The sequence below is a fragment of the Anticarsia gemmatalis genome, chromosome 19, assembly GCF_050436995.1.
Source record: "Anticarsia gemmatalis isolate Benzon Research Colony breed Stoneville strain chromosome 19, ilAntGemm2 primary, whole genome shotgun sequence".
In the NCBI taxonomy this organism is placed as follows: domain Eukaryota; kingdom Metazoa; phylum Arthropoda; class Insecta; order Lepidoptera; family Erebidae; genus Anticarsia; species Anticarsia gemmatalis.
In genome coordinates this window covers 4,027,738-4,045,035 of record NC_134763.1, presented here as the reverse complement: position 1 = coordinate 4,045,035, position 17,298 = coordinate 4,027,738, and the positions used below count along the sequence as shown (strand labels likewise).

Genomic DNA, 17,298 nt, shown 5'->3' with positions numbered 1-17,298 from the left:
TCACACAAAATACTAAGAGTAGTGTTAGTACAGTGCAACACTATACATAGCACTTCAGTGCGAAACTATTTTATATTCACTTTCTATTTCTAAATATAATTTGTGATAGTAATAACTAGGCACACAATATATGTATTTATTAACCATGAATAGCTTCCGTTTTAAACAATAATTATGTCAAAGTTAGCAAACTAAACAAATATCGACATCAAAATAATTTAGCTTTAATACCGCTCCGCCATTTTACCGTAGTTAAATTGACAGCAGTCGAGCTTTTTAATGACGTGTATCAATTGTTTCAGTAACGGCCATATGTTAACACATCGTAACAAGAAGCCTTACGAGTGCAAAGCGGATGGTTGCGGGAAGTCGTACTGCGACGCTCGCTCTCTGCGTCGGCACACTGAGAATCATCATCAACCACCGGCGCCGGACAATGGTGAGTAACCAACAACCAACAGCACTAAGCAACCAACAAGTAATATTAGCACCGTCACCCAAAAAGCTAGCTAGTGCAAGCTCAACGAAAATAAATCACCCACTGAACTATTTGAAATACTTGAAGGTTAAATTATCGTACACGAGTAGTGACTTATTATAATATAGGTACATATGTACGTTAATATTTAAAGTAATTATTAGGACTCGGGCAAGCTTAATTCTGTCCCCAAGATTACACATCCCAAAATAAGGATACCTAAAAAGTACTTTATATCTGTCTTTAATAAAACCAAATAAAATAAGATATTAATAATATACATCTGCCAATTTCTCTATTACGTAACAGGGAAATCGTAAATCTGGGAAGGGTCGGTAATAATCCCGGGGAATACCAATTTTTAATCGATCCTCGCTCTGAAGGGCCTTCAATTTGTTTAATCCTGTTCCTTGAATTCCTGATTAGTTTCTGAACAAGGTTTTTGGGCCACACTAGAGAGTTAATAACAGCGATATAGAGTTTGTTGTAATTTATCTTTCTCTGTATAGTTTTATATGGAAATGTTTTATAATGAAACAAGTACTTTCAGAGCAAATATTTATTCAATAACATTAAATGGAATGAACACGTTTAACTTTGACGTATATTATTGGGTAACTATTTTTGGCTTTTGTATTTGATTGATGTTTACTAGAGCAAATAAGAAGTTTCTAATGTGTTCAATTCATTTTATACACCGATAAAAAAGGGCATTTCTTTTCTTTGAACAGTAATCAGCGGCCTTATCACGTATCTCAGTTGAAAATTAGTATACGTCAAATTGATAGCCACTATTTAGTACATTGCTGCTTTGATGTAACGTGTTAATAATTATAATCGAATAGAAAACACAATGTACAGCACAGTGGCTTTCAAATAGTGGCCAACTGAGATACGTGAAAGCCCCCCAGAACCGCAATACAATCGAAGACACCTTACATATCACTCACTAAATCAGTGCTATATACGGATCCTAAATCTGATTGTATTATAGCAGGCACTGCAAGCACGGTCAGTAGTAACAGCACTACGAATGCCACCAGCACTGACGCGAACTCCCACCGAGTCTCCGCGCCCCCCTCACCGGCGACGCGGACGCACCCACCACACTCCGACGTAAGTAGAATAATTTTAGACTTTAGACTCTGTTATACGTAAGAACTTTCACGAAAATTGGTTTTTAATAATATGTTTGTTTTTTAACCTTTACTTTCTATAACGACAACTCCCGCATTATATTTGCAACGTACAAGTACAACCAGACCCGTAACAACACTTTGTAAATCGCATGAATATTTTTTCCGAGTGAGAATCGAACTCACGACCTCCTCGCAATAGTAAAGGCGTGGCTACCATAACCACTGCGCGACGGAGGCAGTTTACTACTTTTACAATAATAATTATTAACTCAACAATTTTATTCCACTATTTGACACATTTTTAGGTAACACAAAAAGGTTTTTCCTACATCTAGGTCACTTACAACCTAAACAATAAATCACAATTTTTACATCGTACAAAACACGGTAGTAATCCGTTGTCGTGACGTCACTAGTTCATAGCTACGGGCTAGGTACGCTCATTAATCTAGCTTTTTATACTTAAATGTCTGGCGGTCGTCCAGCTACCCGGCCATGGAAAACTCAACCCCCACCCGCCCTTATTAATTAACCAATTAGGTCGAAATCCGCGTCGTGTGTCCTCTTTTAATTTCCCGCCATAAAAGCTTACGATAAAAAGTTTGGTAACATATTTTTTAAATTCTATGAATTTGTGTTCCATGTTAAAATAACATGTTATTTTTTTAATGCTCAAGAACACGATATGAACTAAATTATACACCAACTCTGCACTTGATCATACGTACATTGACGAAGACGTTGGTAATTTCCCATTGGTGGTCTCAATCAATCAATCAAATTGTGATACAATATAATTGTTCGGAGGGGACCACTACCCCCTTTGTTCCAGAGAATGCTGTATAATTTAGGGTTCAAAGCACACTGATTTAGTATCTCACACTATGAAATAATCACAGGTAAAATAACCGCATTTATAGCATCGTCTTTAATTTTTTTAACATTTCATCCAGTCAATTTTAACTCAAATACATAATAATTACTGATATTCATATTTGAACTTCTCATTACAATAAACATGAACCATCAAATCATGATTGCATCGTAAACCCTTTGACTGCGAGGGTATAATTCAAGAAGTTTGGTTACAGCTCACACAACACATTCAGTTGCTCAAATTACAGGCATAATACAAAACAATCCATCTACAATAACAACAATCACAATTAAAACCGAGGCGCCTATAGCCAGTTGCACTCACCGGTCGGTAAACGATCTGTCGGTTAAGCAACCCTTGGCGCGGTCATTCCATAAATGGGTGACCGCATATTGGTATTAACTGGGCGTGTCCATGCTTCGGAGGGCACGTAAATAGTCGGTCCCGGTTGTTATCTATTACGATAACAGTCGTTAAGCGACATCAAAGGCCTTCGGGCGGCTTGAACAACTTTGACACTAGGTTGACCACTAACCATACGATGAAGAAGAAGAAGGCAATTATAACTTGTTCTTGTTGCAGTCGAGCAACCCAGGCTCTGAGAAGTCGAGCGCCGCGACGTCGAGCGACTCGAGCCCGCCGTGCACGCCCCCCGCGCCGCCCACGCCGCCCGCTCGACCCAAGCCGAAGGCGAGCACAGCTAAGCCCAAGTCATCTACGGTAAGATATAAATAAAAGCAGACTTATTTAAACTTATATAGCCATTTACCTTCTTAGAAAACTGTCAACAATTTGAAAATAGTCATGTCACATTAATTTTGTGCTAACAATCACTACCTAATAAATGACCTACACTAGTCTCAATTCCAGCTGAACTGGATTCAGGACTTGAACTGTAGCTGAGTTGAAATTTAGTGCATAAAAACATGACAAAGAAATATTTATTATGTAATTGTGTTGTTTGTTTGTTATTTCTATTTACGTACAAAGTCGAATTGCATCTTTTGAAAAACAAAGTAGCTCGGAGCGTCTAATTAATAGCTCACAATGAGGCCGCGCCCTAAGCAACCTTCCTTCATCCACCATAATAAGTAATAATAACGTTGTTTTGTTGATGACTGAAAAGAAACCTTCTTTGTTAATTATGACATTGTAATTTTTTATTCCGCAAATGTTCTCGCTGTAGTGTTGGAGGCTATTTAAAATGTTTGTTTTATTACAATTTTAATTACTTACGTCATAATAGATTTAAGTAGGTTGCAAGACTTTGTGAGTGGCAAGTAATTTTCTTGATTACAATTGTTTGCATTAAAAATGTTAGACTTCCATCATAAATAGAATTTGCTGGTAATTTCTTGCTGGTATTAGAAGCAATGTTCTTTTTAATATTACTACGTATAATATATCAAGTTACATTTGATTATACCGGGACTGCCTCATTTCCAAAGAATACAGTGTATAACGTACCCGTAGTTATAATTTTCATGTAATATTTATGCTCAGTAGAGCGCGGCGCCCGGTAAACAACACATCTGCACTCAAACAAAACATGCTACGGCGCGTTGTAGGTTATAACAATACCACTGGTGCTACGCCGTAGCCGACCGCAAACTCCGTAGGAGTTTCGTAGCCGACGCAGCACTAAATCCTAACATGTTGGACTTTAGAACAATTCAGCTACGTTGTAGATTGTGTATCGTTAAGTAAGGACCGCACACATTTGTCTACGTCCACACACATACCCACATGCAAAAGGTATTACTTGTATAGAATATGCTCCTCAGGCATAAACCATTGCTGTGTTAACCCAAAACTAAAATCATTAGTTATGAACAATATGGATGTGCCTGTACCGAAATTTGAGTGTCTAATTTGTAATCCATGTGAAGCAGAAAATGTAACGTGGGTGCTTTTGTAACTATAACTTTATATTAAAAATCTGATATTCTCGAACTACTTAAACTTGTAAGTTATAAGATTTCTAATTTACTTAAAAATTTAGCTTGAACAAAAACACAGCAGACATTTTGTTTGCTCAAGTAATAATAATAAGAGTGATTACTGAAACAGAACACGTGATTACCATCACAATATATTTAGACGTTCGTTCATCAACATCAAAAACCCATCGTAGGTACTAACGTCGAGCAAATTACATTATATTTTATTCAACAAAAAACGCCCATCATAATAACGCCTACCAAACACATTTTTCCTTTTACAAAACAGCGGAGCAATAAACAAACGCAAACGTTATTAAAAGTTCACTCAACAAAAGTACTCTTAAGCTATTCGGTTGCAATAATTAAGTCTGGCAAACTCGAAAGCTGCGAGATAATTGACTATTATTACTCTAGGTGAATTATTAATGTTAGTGTGTAATTCTAGTAGAGAAACAATATAAGTGGATCGTGGGAAAGAGGGAGCTGCGGATTCTTATGTAAATGGCGATAGGTCGCGGATCGGTCCAGTGCGAAACGTCCAGTGAATATCGTCCAGTGAATTAAATCGGCCATTCATCAGCCTTTGTAACGGTTTAATAATTCAGGTGTGGTCGCGGACCGACCCCCTACCATGATTCACTCCCGATATCTTACGAAAAAGGGTTGGTATATTTCATCTGAATTATCGTTTCGCGATATTTATTTCAAATTGGATCTGAATAATTGTATATAGGTATTCATATTTAATTTATTTGCTAATAAGAATAGTTTGTGCAAAATTATATAGTTAGAAATTAGGGTAACGTTTTTAAATAAGTAAATACTAAGGAAATGAATTTAATTAACATTGATAGTTTAATAAATTTTCTTAGTTTTTGATTTATGTGATAGTAGTCCTTTATAAAAGTTCAATTACCAATGCTTGTTAGAGGGCAAATAATACTACGTATTACTGTATTTTTAAACTTCAGAGTACCTGAGAAATAGCATTATGTTCCAATTAAGAATATTTTTTTTAAATCTACACTAAAATACATTTTAACTTAAAAATAGTGTTTCGTACTTATTCCCCGTGTCTCGTGGTACGGGGTGAGCTTGCGAATACCGTCCCACATTGTGCGTCCACCTGTTCTCGCTTGTTCCCGCCCGTTCTCGGCTCGCCCCATAGACGCATTAATTCAAAGGACTCTAGTTCAATTCCTCTAACCAGTTTTTATCGCAACTAGATTCTATAACATTTCGCAGACATTGCAACCCTATTTGAATGTGTACAATGTTTGAGAACTTTCCAATGAGAATAAAGAGTGCAGCGGTATTATTAAATAATAGATTTACACATTAATTTATTCTTATAAGCCCTTTAGAAATACAAGTTGGGCAGCAAATATCTATTGAATAGAAAACATTCTGAATGGTTTACGGTCCATTGAATGCAAGCCCGCTCGCAGTTAACGCGACTTAAATGTGCACCATGATTAATATAAGAGTTGTTACATTGTACCATAAATTACTCAGGATAATAAGTTGAAAACGCAAACATTTAATTAAAACATGAGCTGGCAAAATATTTCACCGTTAAATGCCATGTGAATCGCACTGGTTTCCCCCGACATAATAATGCATGTTCCCTCATTTAAAGCACAAAGAATTTTCACATTTTACACGCAAAAATTCCGCCCAAGAGACATCAAACATCAGGTTATTAAATACCAAACACCGAAAATATAACAACACCAAATTAAAACGGAACTAAACGGGGCGATTCAGGGGTCGCCGGCCAGTGTAAAATGAGCTCTCGTGCGGCGTATCATGAGTTAAATACACCCTGTATTTGTTCCGGAATGATGACATCGAGGGGTCAAAATTAAATAGGTATTGCAGGTATGCGTCCGGCGGGTTTATTAAAAGCACTCACTTTGATCGGAGCCCTGATTTGGCGTCACCTGCAGGAAGCAATAAAGGCCGACACAAACAGGGACATAATTACAGCCTTGTTATAATTAAACGCCATAATATTGAACCATCTTTTGTCCACAAAATTCAAAATTTAATTATTGAAACATTTAGCTGCGGTGTTATTTAATTGATTCGACTGCAATTTGTTTATCGTTGAATAACAAAATTGTAGTAATTTTAAACGTGTTTTTAGAAATATGTGAACTTCTCTCAGTCTTATAAAATAGCACTCGATAAAAAATAGAATTATCAATAAATATGCCACTAAAAACCTTAATTTCACTATTTTAATATAAGTAACTTCGAAGAACAAAACACGACAAGGAACAAATGAACGTACAATTTACAAAATATGATTACTTATTCAGTTTGGTTTCGGTATTAAGTTCGCTTTATTCAGCGCATCGAATAATTGAAATGGAAGCCTTGAAAAATATTTTTGGTCGGAGTATTACGTGCGATTAACCGGGATGTATTTTGAATACATTGCAGTACATAACATGTACGGATTAATTTGGAAGCCTTTTGTTCTACTCTTATGAAATTCTTTATTGTCGGTGTATAAGTATTTGATGATTACAATACTTTACACGGTTGACTGTAACATAAAGGTCTCATTTTTGATAGAACGATAGAAAAGTCAATAGAACTTTTAGACGCACTAATTCGATTCAACAATTATTTTGGCTGAACAGTATACACAGTATAAAAAAATACAAAACGTTAATGAATACTCCACACGTCTAAAGGATAACAGTATTGAATCACAGTTAATTAAACCTCTCCACATGCATGTGTAACAAATACTTTTTTCACATTAATTGCTCCGGTACTTTTTCGCAGATAATTTCACGAACATCCGCGCCGCGCTTTTAACTGTAATCCAACCGCGGCGGTCCACCACTTTTGTGGTTTACCAATTTTTAACTCTGCAAAGAATCTTTTCAATTTTCGGACTTGATAGCTGAGGAATAAGGTCTTAATTTGTTTGATATAGCTGATAGATCATGTAGGTGTTTTGCGGGTATAGATTGTGGTCTCTCGGATTTCACGTTTGGGTTCGATCGGTACTAATAACAATGGGCCTGTCAGGAGCACATCGACGGATATTGCCCAAGGCGGGAGTAACAGAATCGATGCAATTTGTCAGCTGTAATTATGTTCTCCCTGTACTATATTGTAATTGTAAGCCATGGTTCGGACGTGTGGAGATCTGATTTCACATGTGTGTTCTGGGTATCTATGTAAACTTTGATCTAAGCGGTTCATCGCAACTATGTGTATGTGTTACGTTATGTATGCCTTTACTAATAATACAATTCCATTTGCAATTACTCTGAAACAATTGTACGTCATAGTAAAAGTATTTACTTAACTTCCTCTCATTTTGTACTTTAAAGTGCTATTATACCAAAAGCCCGCCACCGTTTTTAACATTTCCATCAGAAAATTGCATCACCGTAACTTAATATTTTACATTAAACTACATATTTTAAATATTTCATTAAAACAATAGTGAAAATGGAAAATCCGTGGCTGAAATATTCAAAAAGCTTTGGAGATAAAATATTGTATGCAATTATTGAAAACATGTATTGTGACAGCTCTGATTTCTGCATGACACTCATTATTGTTGTATCTGTATGGAACTGCTCGCAATATCAAATATTGTTTTACATTCGAAGAGTGAAAGCCTTTATGAATGAAATCAATAACACGAGTTCTCTCGTTGTATTCAATTATATTCATCAGCAAATATGTATTTGGTCAATCACTACATGTTCTGATACATTGTATATTCGTAAAAAATAATAAAAATCTAAAGTTAATTCAAGTTTTAAGGCCACGTCTTTAATTATATAATTAATTCATAAGTACTTTAATGTAGGATATATGATGTTAGGCCAGTAATGCCATAAAGATTATCAAAAGTAATAACTTTTCCATGTAAACTGACCTTGAAGCTAAAACCGAAATTGCGGTAGGAAGCCTCCTTTACGAATATGTTAATACTCCTCGAAGCCTTAATAGCTCTTAACATATATTATTAATCCTAGAATCCTAGCGTGACATGCAACCGACACCTTTACACATACGCTTTACGACCCCACGCTATAAACTCCGCCACAATTTCCCAAGAAATAAAACCTTAAAGGCAAACGTATGTTGTGTAAGTATCTCATTTCAGAACACGTGTACAAACATGTCATCGCTTTCATATAAGAACTCATTTTGTGTTGAAAATGCGGGGGAATTTTCAATAGAAACCAATTTTCGGCGTGGTCAATAGTAGTCAATACATGTTTAGTGGTCCCGCTGGGCAACTCTCAATAGTGAAGATTGGGCCCGAGCAGCCGCGCGCTGCAATTTTTGACGCGGACCGCAAATTGCATTTGCCGTCTCCACGGACCGACGCCAACTTTCTCACCTCACTGCCGAGGCGGGAACACACCTGGAATTGTGTAACTATTCCCAAAGTGTACCTGAGAGGTCACACTTGCTGAAATATCTTTCTATTGGCTACAATACTAGAGCATTGCTTTACTTTTATTACATTTGCGTTTATCTACTATATTTATACCCAATTTTGTTGAAATGAAAGACTTCTTAATAAATCTATGAACGCCTACACGCGTCCTTCATACGGCACTCTAGTTAAATGTTTGAGGAAAATCGTTGATTTATCACACGGAAGAATACTTAATAAAATATAAGGACCTTAAAGTAACCGTAGAGTTTTTTCCTGTTGGAGGCAAAGTTACGCGGAGTTTTAATAGGCGGTGTATTGACGCCCGTAGAGGCACGTACTCTCATTCAGTTTACAGTTTAAACACACCGTTTACACCAGTAAATTATACTTGATGGATATTTGACTACATTTTATTGCAGAGAAAATTTAGTTGCTCATTCGATAGAGCGTGTAGTTTAAAATAATTCGTTAATAAAAATATGTGAACATCTCTCGACAGGTAACCTTATTTACCTACATATCACGGCAATCCTTCCGCCATTTTACTAAAACTAATAGGTAACGCAAAATATAGTAGAAGAATTGAAGTCTCAAGAATCTCTTTGAACAAACATCGTTGGCACGTACTTTAAAAGAACAAAGCTCAGTGCAGTGTGCCCTCACCACAAGTCATGTCCCAAAAGAATTTGTAGCTGTCTCTTATCGAATTGTACGTCTCTCTACATACCCACCTACTCGCAGGAACTTCGCTCCAAATTCGATTCTTTCTCAGCTGTCATCTGTTCGAATATTTCGAAGACTTTTCATTTTTTTCCCCTCCGCTCCAAGGAAATACGTCAAAGTTTCTCCGAGATACAATCGCCAATATTGAAAATAGAATGAACATTCACCCTCCTAAACTTATATATTAATTCCATTTACATTTAATGAGAACCGCACCAAAAGATTTCTTTTTTAAGTTTTTTATACTCGTAAAAGGACGAAATATGTGACAAGATAATCTAAGAGTCTGGCTGTAATCCCAGTAGTCGATGTACCTCATCACAAACTATCACATTAACAAGCGCATTATGTATGCACAGCATAATCCTCGAAACTCCACGCACGGTGATTAAAAACAGTAGCAGCCCTTCTGAAGGGAATTCAACAATAATTTATAAGTGTTAGCTAGAAAAGGGATCGTTTATAAAGACGGTGTCATTGTTTTAGGCTGACGTCGCGATCCTGCGCCTCGCTCCATTAATAATGTAGTGTGACAACGACGCAGGTGCGGCCGGGACGCTCCGCGCCGATAAACGTCTCGATGCATAATTGAAGACGTGTACCTAACGTACCACTTACGTGACTCGCTCTATCTTCTAATATCTACTTAAATAGCGCGTGCAATGGATTATTTTCTAATACCCCACTAGTCCTATAAAATAGCTCTCCGCCCGTCGTAAATAAACCTAATGCTTTACCAATAAATTCTGTAGATCAAATGTCCCGTGAAATCTTTTCAAGTTGTTGAAATATATTTTCAAGCACCGTTTTATATTTATTCGTTCTGTTAACTCTCAAAACGCGAACTGTACTCCAGTTTTTCATTTGCTCAAATAGAATTACATTTCGCAATATTCCTAGGTAGCACTGTTGAGCCACTTTTATCAGAAAAACGAAGGCGACCAATTAAAAAATTAATTAAAAAGCGCACCACTTGAAGCGGACACCCTATTTTTAAAAGTGAAGACTTTTGACCTTTCCTAACGCGTAGTGACCTGTGACCTCGGCGCCACGTGGCCGGCTCTCCCCTCGACTTTCGTGACAGACTTTACTTGACCCTTATTTGTTGCCTTCCAAAAATCAGCATTTTTAATTTTTCACACGACTTTTAACAAAAGATTTGAGTTATTCTGCCACACTCCACTTTTTATGAGACTTTTATAGCTTACAGTAGATCTGTTAATAATGTAAAAAAGCACAGTCGTAAAATATTTTGACTATTCACAGTACAAAATAAAAAAATATGTGTGATAGCAAACTACAAATTGAAGCAAAGAGAATAAAGCTAACAATATTTAAAACTATTTTAGACTAAAAGTCTGTCTAATCTAGAGAAAAACAATTACCATAAGCCGAAAGCCTAACTCACTGTCAAGAAATAAAAACTTTATCAAAAGTACGTAGGTACCTACTCAACGTATCTTAACGTAACTTTTATTTTTATAAATCATAATTTTCAATGGCCAGCAACTTCTTTTATCTTTTATAAAACGCCGCAACTATAAAATAACGTGTTTTATTTATCTATTTGCGCATTTTTAATTGACCAACTATTTCTCACAAGAAAATGAATGATTTTAAACGAGATAGTTGTATTAACTATATGCAAATTAAAGTTCATACAAACTGTGGATCTTTTGTCCATTGGCCAGTTATCTCGCGATTCGCGAGGTCGAAAATACATCGAGGGGTCATCTTTTCGATATCTTTCCCATCCATTATAACGTCACTTTGTGTTCGAAGACCGTGAGATAAACATCATACTGCTAACTTGTGCATATTTAAGTTTGAGATATATTCACCGCCTGTAGTGCACGCAATATGTGTTGATTTTTATGTTTTAAGTTTTATAGTTTGTTGTGCAGTGTTGTAAAATGGACAATTGGATATCGGAACTATTTCAAACTCATACTTTTAATAAACCGAAGGTATGTGTTTTGTTTGTCTTGAAATCGGGAAGCAATGTTTAGTGTACGTGTTAATATTGAACTCAATTTTAAGGACTTATTTTAATAATTATTGTTGTGAATATGCGTAATAATTTATCACTAGTCCCAATTAAAATAATGTAGCACGCTAATCTTTGATATAAAACTTTACATCTTGACGTTTTACCTATAGAAACCTATAAACATTTTTAAATATCCCTCAAAAAAGTATTTTGTAATTACTATCGTGCGTATCAAACACATATTTCTTAAAAGTAAAACAATTACAGTAACTTATATATTAACTTAACAACAACAGAGCAACAAAACCCAAATCGAGCGCCATTTGCCTCGCACTACAAGAAAACGATTCCACCAAAAAAGTACAATACTAGAGCCAACTGCAGTACGGATGATGTATAGCAAAAACGTTCTGCCAACCCTGGGCGAACAGCTGCTCTCACCTCCCGCATTAACCTAACGAGCTTGCCCTAATGGCGCAGTAGGGCTGCCCCGCGAAAAAACCTTCAAATCAAATAAATTACGCCCACGACCCACTTTTAACATGTGTCCTCTGTACCGTTATTAGTCAAGTGACAAAAACGTTTATCTGTACAAATGAAGACATAATACAGCGTTTTGTTTGACAACCCTGGTGTTACGTCGTTAGTGTGGGCTGTGGGAGTGTTAGTTTTAGTTTTTAGGCCTATATCTCAGTAGCTTAAGTTAAACTGACTGTACTTTACGCCCATTACCGTAGGTAATTTTATATCGAAGTTATATGAAACTATTTTATGTTTAATTAAAACTTTTTTATTTAAAGTTGGTCTCGTTTAATATATTTTAACAAGCCAGAACTTTTTTGGTGTAAACTGTAATAGCCATATAATATTCATAGAGAAATTGTGTTACTTGGTAACTTTTTTTCTAGTGGTTCGCAAACTTGCATGCGCGAAAGAATCATTATGCTTTTTTGTTTTTACTAAATAATTATACTTACGTAAACTATTTGTACACATACTGCCTTACTAATAAGAGTGAAGTAAGATAATTATGTGGTGTTACAGCCCTAGAAGTGTTATGATCGTCTATCGCAGCTTTAATTTTTGTTATGTCTATCCTCATAACAAAAATTGGCGCTTCCATTCAAATAAAATATTTCCTTATATCTATGTGTCGTCTCAATGGAAACATTACGCTATCGAAAATTGTGAAATGTGTTTAATACAATTAATTTTATAACAGCTTACGTAAGTAATACTAATCAAAGATTTATTAATCAACTAGATTTAGACATAGATTATCTCCCTATAGGTGCGTATATGTATAAGATTATTAGATTACAGTCACTACACTATATTGTTTTTATGTTTATTTTTTCACAAAAGTGACACTGAACACATCAGTCACTCAGGCAATATAACCGGGTCGTCCCGTTGATGTGATGAAAGTTAGTACTATAAGCCATCACGAGCGACTACTTTTAAGGGAATAAGTCGTTTAACAGTCATCGTCCTACACCTGCTCAAATAGCGTCAGGGGTATCGTTCAAGGATTATTGCTTGCAAGACGACAATAATGCCGGAAACTTTCGGGTGCCAACACTGCCAACCCTGACCCGCCAGTAATGCCATTAAGCTTGTTCGCCTTGTATTCCTCTCAAATTGGGTACTACTTAAATATTTAAGGTATTTCGAATGGTTATTTAAAGCTTTCACTCTCCTTTTTGTTCGGTAAACAATGCTAACATTGCGGAACGCCCGGACAATATTATTTACACAAAAATATCTCCATAATTACGATCCAAACTGCGCGTGTAGAGCCAACACGAATACTAATGTACGTAAATAGAATAATTCCGACATTAAAACATTTTATCAGATATAATTTACGAGTTGCCGCGCGACGCGTCGGACGCCACAGCGGTGCGACGGAAATCCGCAACTAATTAAAATTCTACGTGAATGAATAACTGCACTGCGCTCTCGTTGCGCTTTGTAGGAAAAAAAACGCAAATAAATATTACCTAACCGAGCATTCCTACCGGTTCCTACCGGCGGCTCGCCCCAGAGTTAACGTCACACTTTCTGCGCTATTTACGGCTCTGGATTGACCTTTAATTACCAATTTTCTTTAAACCGTTGGGGATTACGCCGAGTCCATCAAAATCCATTAATTAACTTAGAATATTAACGAGCTACTGAAGATCGAAAGTTTATACCTTGAAATTACGAAGTACGTAATAGGTTCCAAAGTCTTTTGAACTTTTGAAAAGTCATCGTGAATTTCACAGACGCAGCAGGGCAGTCAGAAATGTGGGAGCAACTCGAGTGGGAGCGGCGCTTCAAGCGGATCCACGAGCGGAGCGACGAGCTCGCGGGCTAGCGACGTAAAGCCGGTAGAATGTAACCTGTGTCACCGCAAGTTCAAGAACATACCCGCTCTTAATGGCCACATGCGACTTCATGGCGGATACTTTAAAAAGGTAATTAGTTTGCCGCACCAAAAATCTCTCCAACTTTATTCTATTTGTTAACTACAAGATGTTAAACTAATATTGTATTTTTGTTAATTAGGACTCGGACAGTAAAAAAATGGATAAGAAAGAATCCACGGGACCACCCCTACAAACAGCGTCAGTGTCAGTTCGAGCACTCATAGAAGAGAAAATTATAAGTCGAAGAGGAGCCACTGTTGCTTCCACACCATCCACTGGTAAAAACAAAATACAATCACGCATAAGTACGATTTGTAACAGTACCTAATAACTAGAAATTATTTATTTGTAATGTTCTTGTTGTAGGCACTACCACAGATACTGTGATAGCTCGCACAGGCTTCGTCGCGCCAGCACCGCCACCATTATCGACTATAAGGAGTTCTGTGACATCTCCGGCTTCACCCGCTGCTACGTCATCGCAGTTTGTCTCTCCGAGAGCACCGCCCGTCGTCACTGTCGCTACCAACCCGGCTACAAACATCTGTGCAGCGCAAAGGGACTCTACCCTAATAGAACTCCTAAAGAAAGGAAATACTAAGGTTTGAAATCTTTCTATGCGTTAACTTTTAAAAATAATAAACATGACTCAATTTAATTCTTTACTATTTTATCTTGCCAGGTTGTCAAACGGTCAGCGTCGGACCCAGGTCATTCGCCCCAGCAACAAGACTTTTCTTTTCGACCAGAACTGTTTGGTGTCTCCTTTAATTCGGACGATGGCTACTTTTCGCCAGCGCTAAACGAGGATACGTTTCAATTCACCACGACACCTGAACAGTTGGAAGAGCTTGCCTCGCTGGAAGATTATGCAACAGTCGCGGCTTCTATCAGAGAACGGTCACCAGTAACCTTCCCCTCCAATCGACGACTTGCTGCGGTCTTGAATTCACCACTGCCAGAATCCTTAGCAGACTTCGGAGCTTGTCATGGAGGATCACCGGTCCCGTCACCCGGAATGTGCTATACAGCAAATTCCCCTGGACTTTCTTACTCTACTGGAGATTCGCCGGGCCTAGCTTACACGGCTGCATCGCCCGGCGGAAGTTACTCGAATCAGCCAGAACCATCACCTGGGCTTGCGTACCCGACGCCTCCTGCGTCACACGATGCTCATTCACCAGCTCACACAGTACCACGTGCATCGTCCCCACTGTCAGCAGCTTTCTTTACAGCGACAATGTCTAGTCAAGAAGAGGTAAATAGTTTTTGATTAAGATATTCAGTCTCAAACGTATGAATTCAGTATACATTTTTTTATTTTGTTTAGGTGGAGGAAGCTTTGGAAGAGGTGTTGCCTGAAGAATGCAGATCATTGGATGCGTACGCACTAGAGCCGTCGCCAGCACCACGACGAATAATGCTCAATTCAGAAGATCCACTACTATCGAGTAGTCCTCGTGATTTCTCTCACCAGCGGCCTTTCCGTCGACAAAATCGCTTAGCCATGTCTGCGCTCTCGCACCTGCAACAGTGGCAACATGATACATCGTCACTTCAGGTAAGCAGTTTTCAAGTGTCTTTTGATATAAATGAAGTATTTAATTGTATAAACTACATAAAATTAAACAATTACTTCTTTTGTTTTAATAGGTATGCGTGGAAGGTAGAGAAACCGTACCAGCAGTATTTCTGAGTCCTAGCAGCGTGCCAGCGTCACCGCAAAGACGCAAGCGCCGAGCATCACCAGCTGGGCCTTACCGCTCACGTATGCGTCGAACTAACCACCATTATACACCTCATCCTATACTGCCACCAGATCGAGAAGGATCTGGACTGCTTATAGAATTAACTGCAGGTAAATATAGTTCCAATGATAACAATTTAAAATAACCCGGCTATATACCACGGACCACCATATCTTTATATTTTCCATTATTCTCTAGGTTTACCAACAACTGAAACGGATGTGTTAGCTCAGCTCGAGGAGCCCCGACTTCCACAAATAAACATCGGCCGCGACTTCCAAGCTGATTTACCGGAGCTTTGTAACGATCGAATAGATCTACATCGCGTGCCGGAACAGCTTCTATGGGACCCTGGCATTAATGATGCTCTAGACGATAACGAAGGTCAGAAACTATTCTATAATATTAGTCCCCTGATAGAAACCTACGAGTCTTTAACCTAACCTTAAAATAAAGCACAATTTTTAACTCGTTACTTTTTCTTCTACAGTGAGAATGTTCATGGAACTAGCCATGTGCGCTGCGATGCCAGTAGGAGGACACACGAAAGAGTTCGCTCTCCAAACACTCGGTGAATGCGGCGGAGACATCAGAGCGGCTACGCTTCGCCTCATGTCCCGCCCCGCGGCGCCTACTCAACACGAATCTCGCTGGGCACCTGATGAAGTAGAAGCTTTCTTAGCTGGACTTGGACATTACGATAAGGATTTTTACAGAATTTCGCAGCTGGTTAGTAATGTACATGTTACTCTTGGGTACGCAACAAACATTTCCAATTCGCTTTAACTCAAAGTTATTCGTTTCTTTCTCAGGTAAGAACAAAAGACTCAAAACAGTGTGTACAATTCTACTACTTCTGGAAGAAACTCACCAAAGATTACAAAACGCTGTACCTACGGAGCTGGAGCATGGAGCAACAAGTTTCGACACAAGTAAGCACTGCCACCAATTCTGGACTACATCATTTTGTCTTCAGACTGTCTGACGAGTGACCGACCAATGGTTGACGGAATGTTAATTCACTCGACTTATCCACATTCAGGGTTCTGTAGGGCAGTATACTACCGCGCACAACACCACATCGTGCACCTCGTCGCCGTCATCGTACGAAACCGAGGAGTTCCCATGCAAGATATGCGGGAAGTAAGTTCCGACGCGAAGCACGTCAGCATACCGCTTCCAAATATAATATATCGACTTGATACAGCGAACTCGCACAAACGCAATTTACGTGGAACACTCTCGACTACTATAACCCGTGCCAAAACTCATAAATATACCCTTATCCTTTTGGTGTTTATTCGCAAAGTCTAAAACTAATAAACGATGTTAAGTTTCACCTAAATTGCCCTTTGTGCATGCATTAAGTATTAAGAGAAATATTTACAGCTTAATAGTAACTAACTCAATGGATGGAATATGTTAAATTAAGTTAAATTATTGAGCATCGGCTCAGTTAACACGGCACTACTTTTGTAATATCGTAAATTGTCGACGAACATTGTCGAGTGCGTCGCCGGCCGCGGCCGCCAGCGCGCCGCGGATCTGTGTTATTGATGT

The 17,298-nt window shown here is 38.0% G+C and overlaps 1 protein-coding gene across 3 annotated transcripts in view; it reads left to right on the top strand.

Moving 5' to 3' along the window:
* The window catches only part of LOC142981154 (uncharacterized), a 234,584-nt gene that overhangs the window by 212,248 nt on the left and 5,038 nt on the right, over nt 1–17,298 (top strand). For 2 of the 3 annotated variants that reach the window (XM_076126857.1, XM_076126860.1), the window contains 13 exons: nt 303–439; nt 1,473–1,594; nt 3,077–3,214; nt 13,847–14,038; nt 14,130–14,268; nt 14,357–14,592; nt 14,673–15,248; nt 15,321–15,551; nt 15,644–15,848; nt 15,937–16,122; nt 16,229–16,467; nt 16,551–16,670; nt 16,781–16,881. In XM_076126857.1, coding sequence (XP_075982972.1) covers nt 303–439; nt 1,473–1,594; nt 3,077–3,214; nt 13,847–14,038; nt 14,130–14,268; nt 14,357–14,592; nt 14,673–15,248; nt 15,321–15,551; nt 15,644–15,848; nt 15,937–16,122; nt 16,229–16,467; nt 16,551–16,670; nt 16,781–16,881 — 2,622 coding nt within the window. The remainder of the gene's footprint in view (nt 1–302; nt 440–1,472; nt 1,595–3,076; nt 3,215–13,846; nt 14,039–14,129; nt 14,269–14,356; nt 14,593–14,672; nt 15,249–15,320; nt 15,552–15,643; nt 15,849–15,936; nt 16,123–16,228; nt 16,468–16,550; nt 16,671–16,780; nt 16,882–17,298) is intronic. The other variant, XM_076126859.1, reaches the window with a different exon arrangement.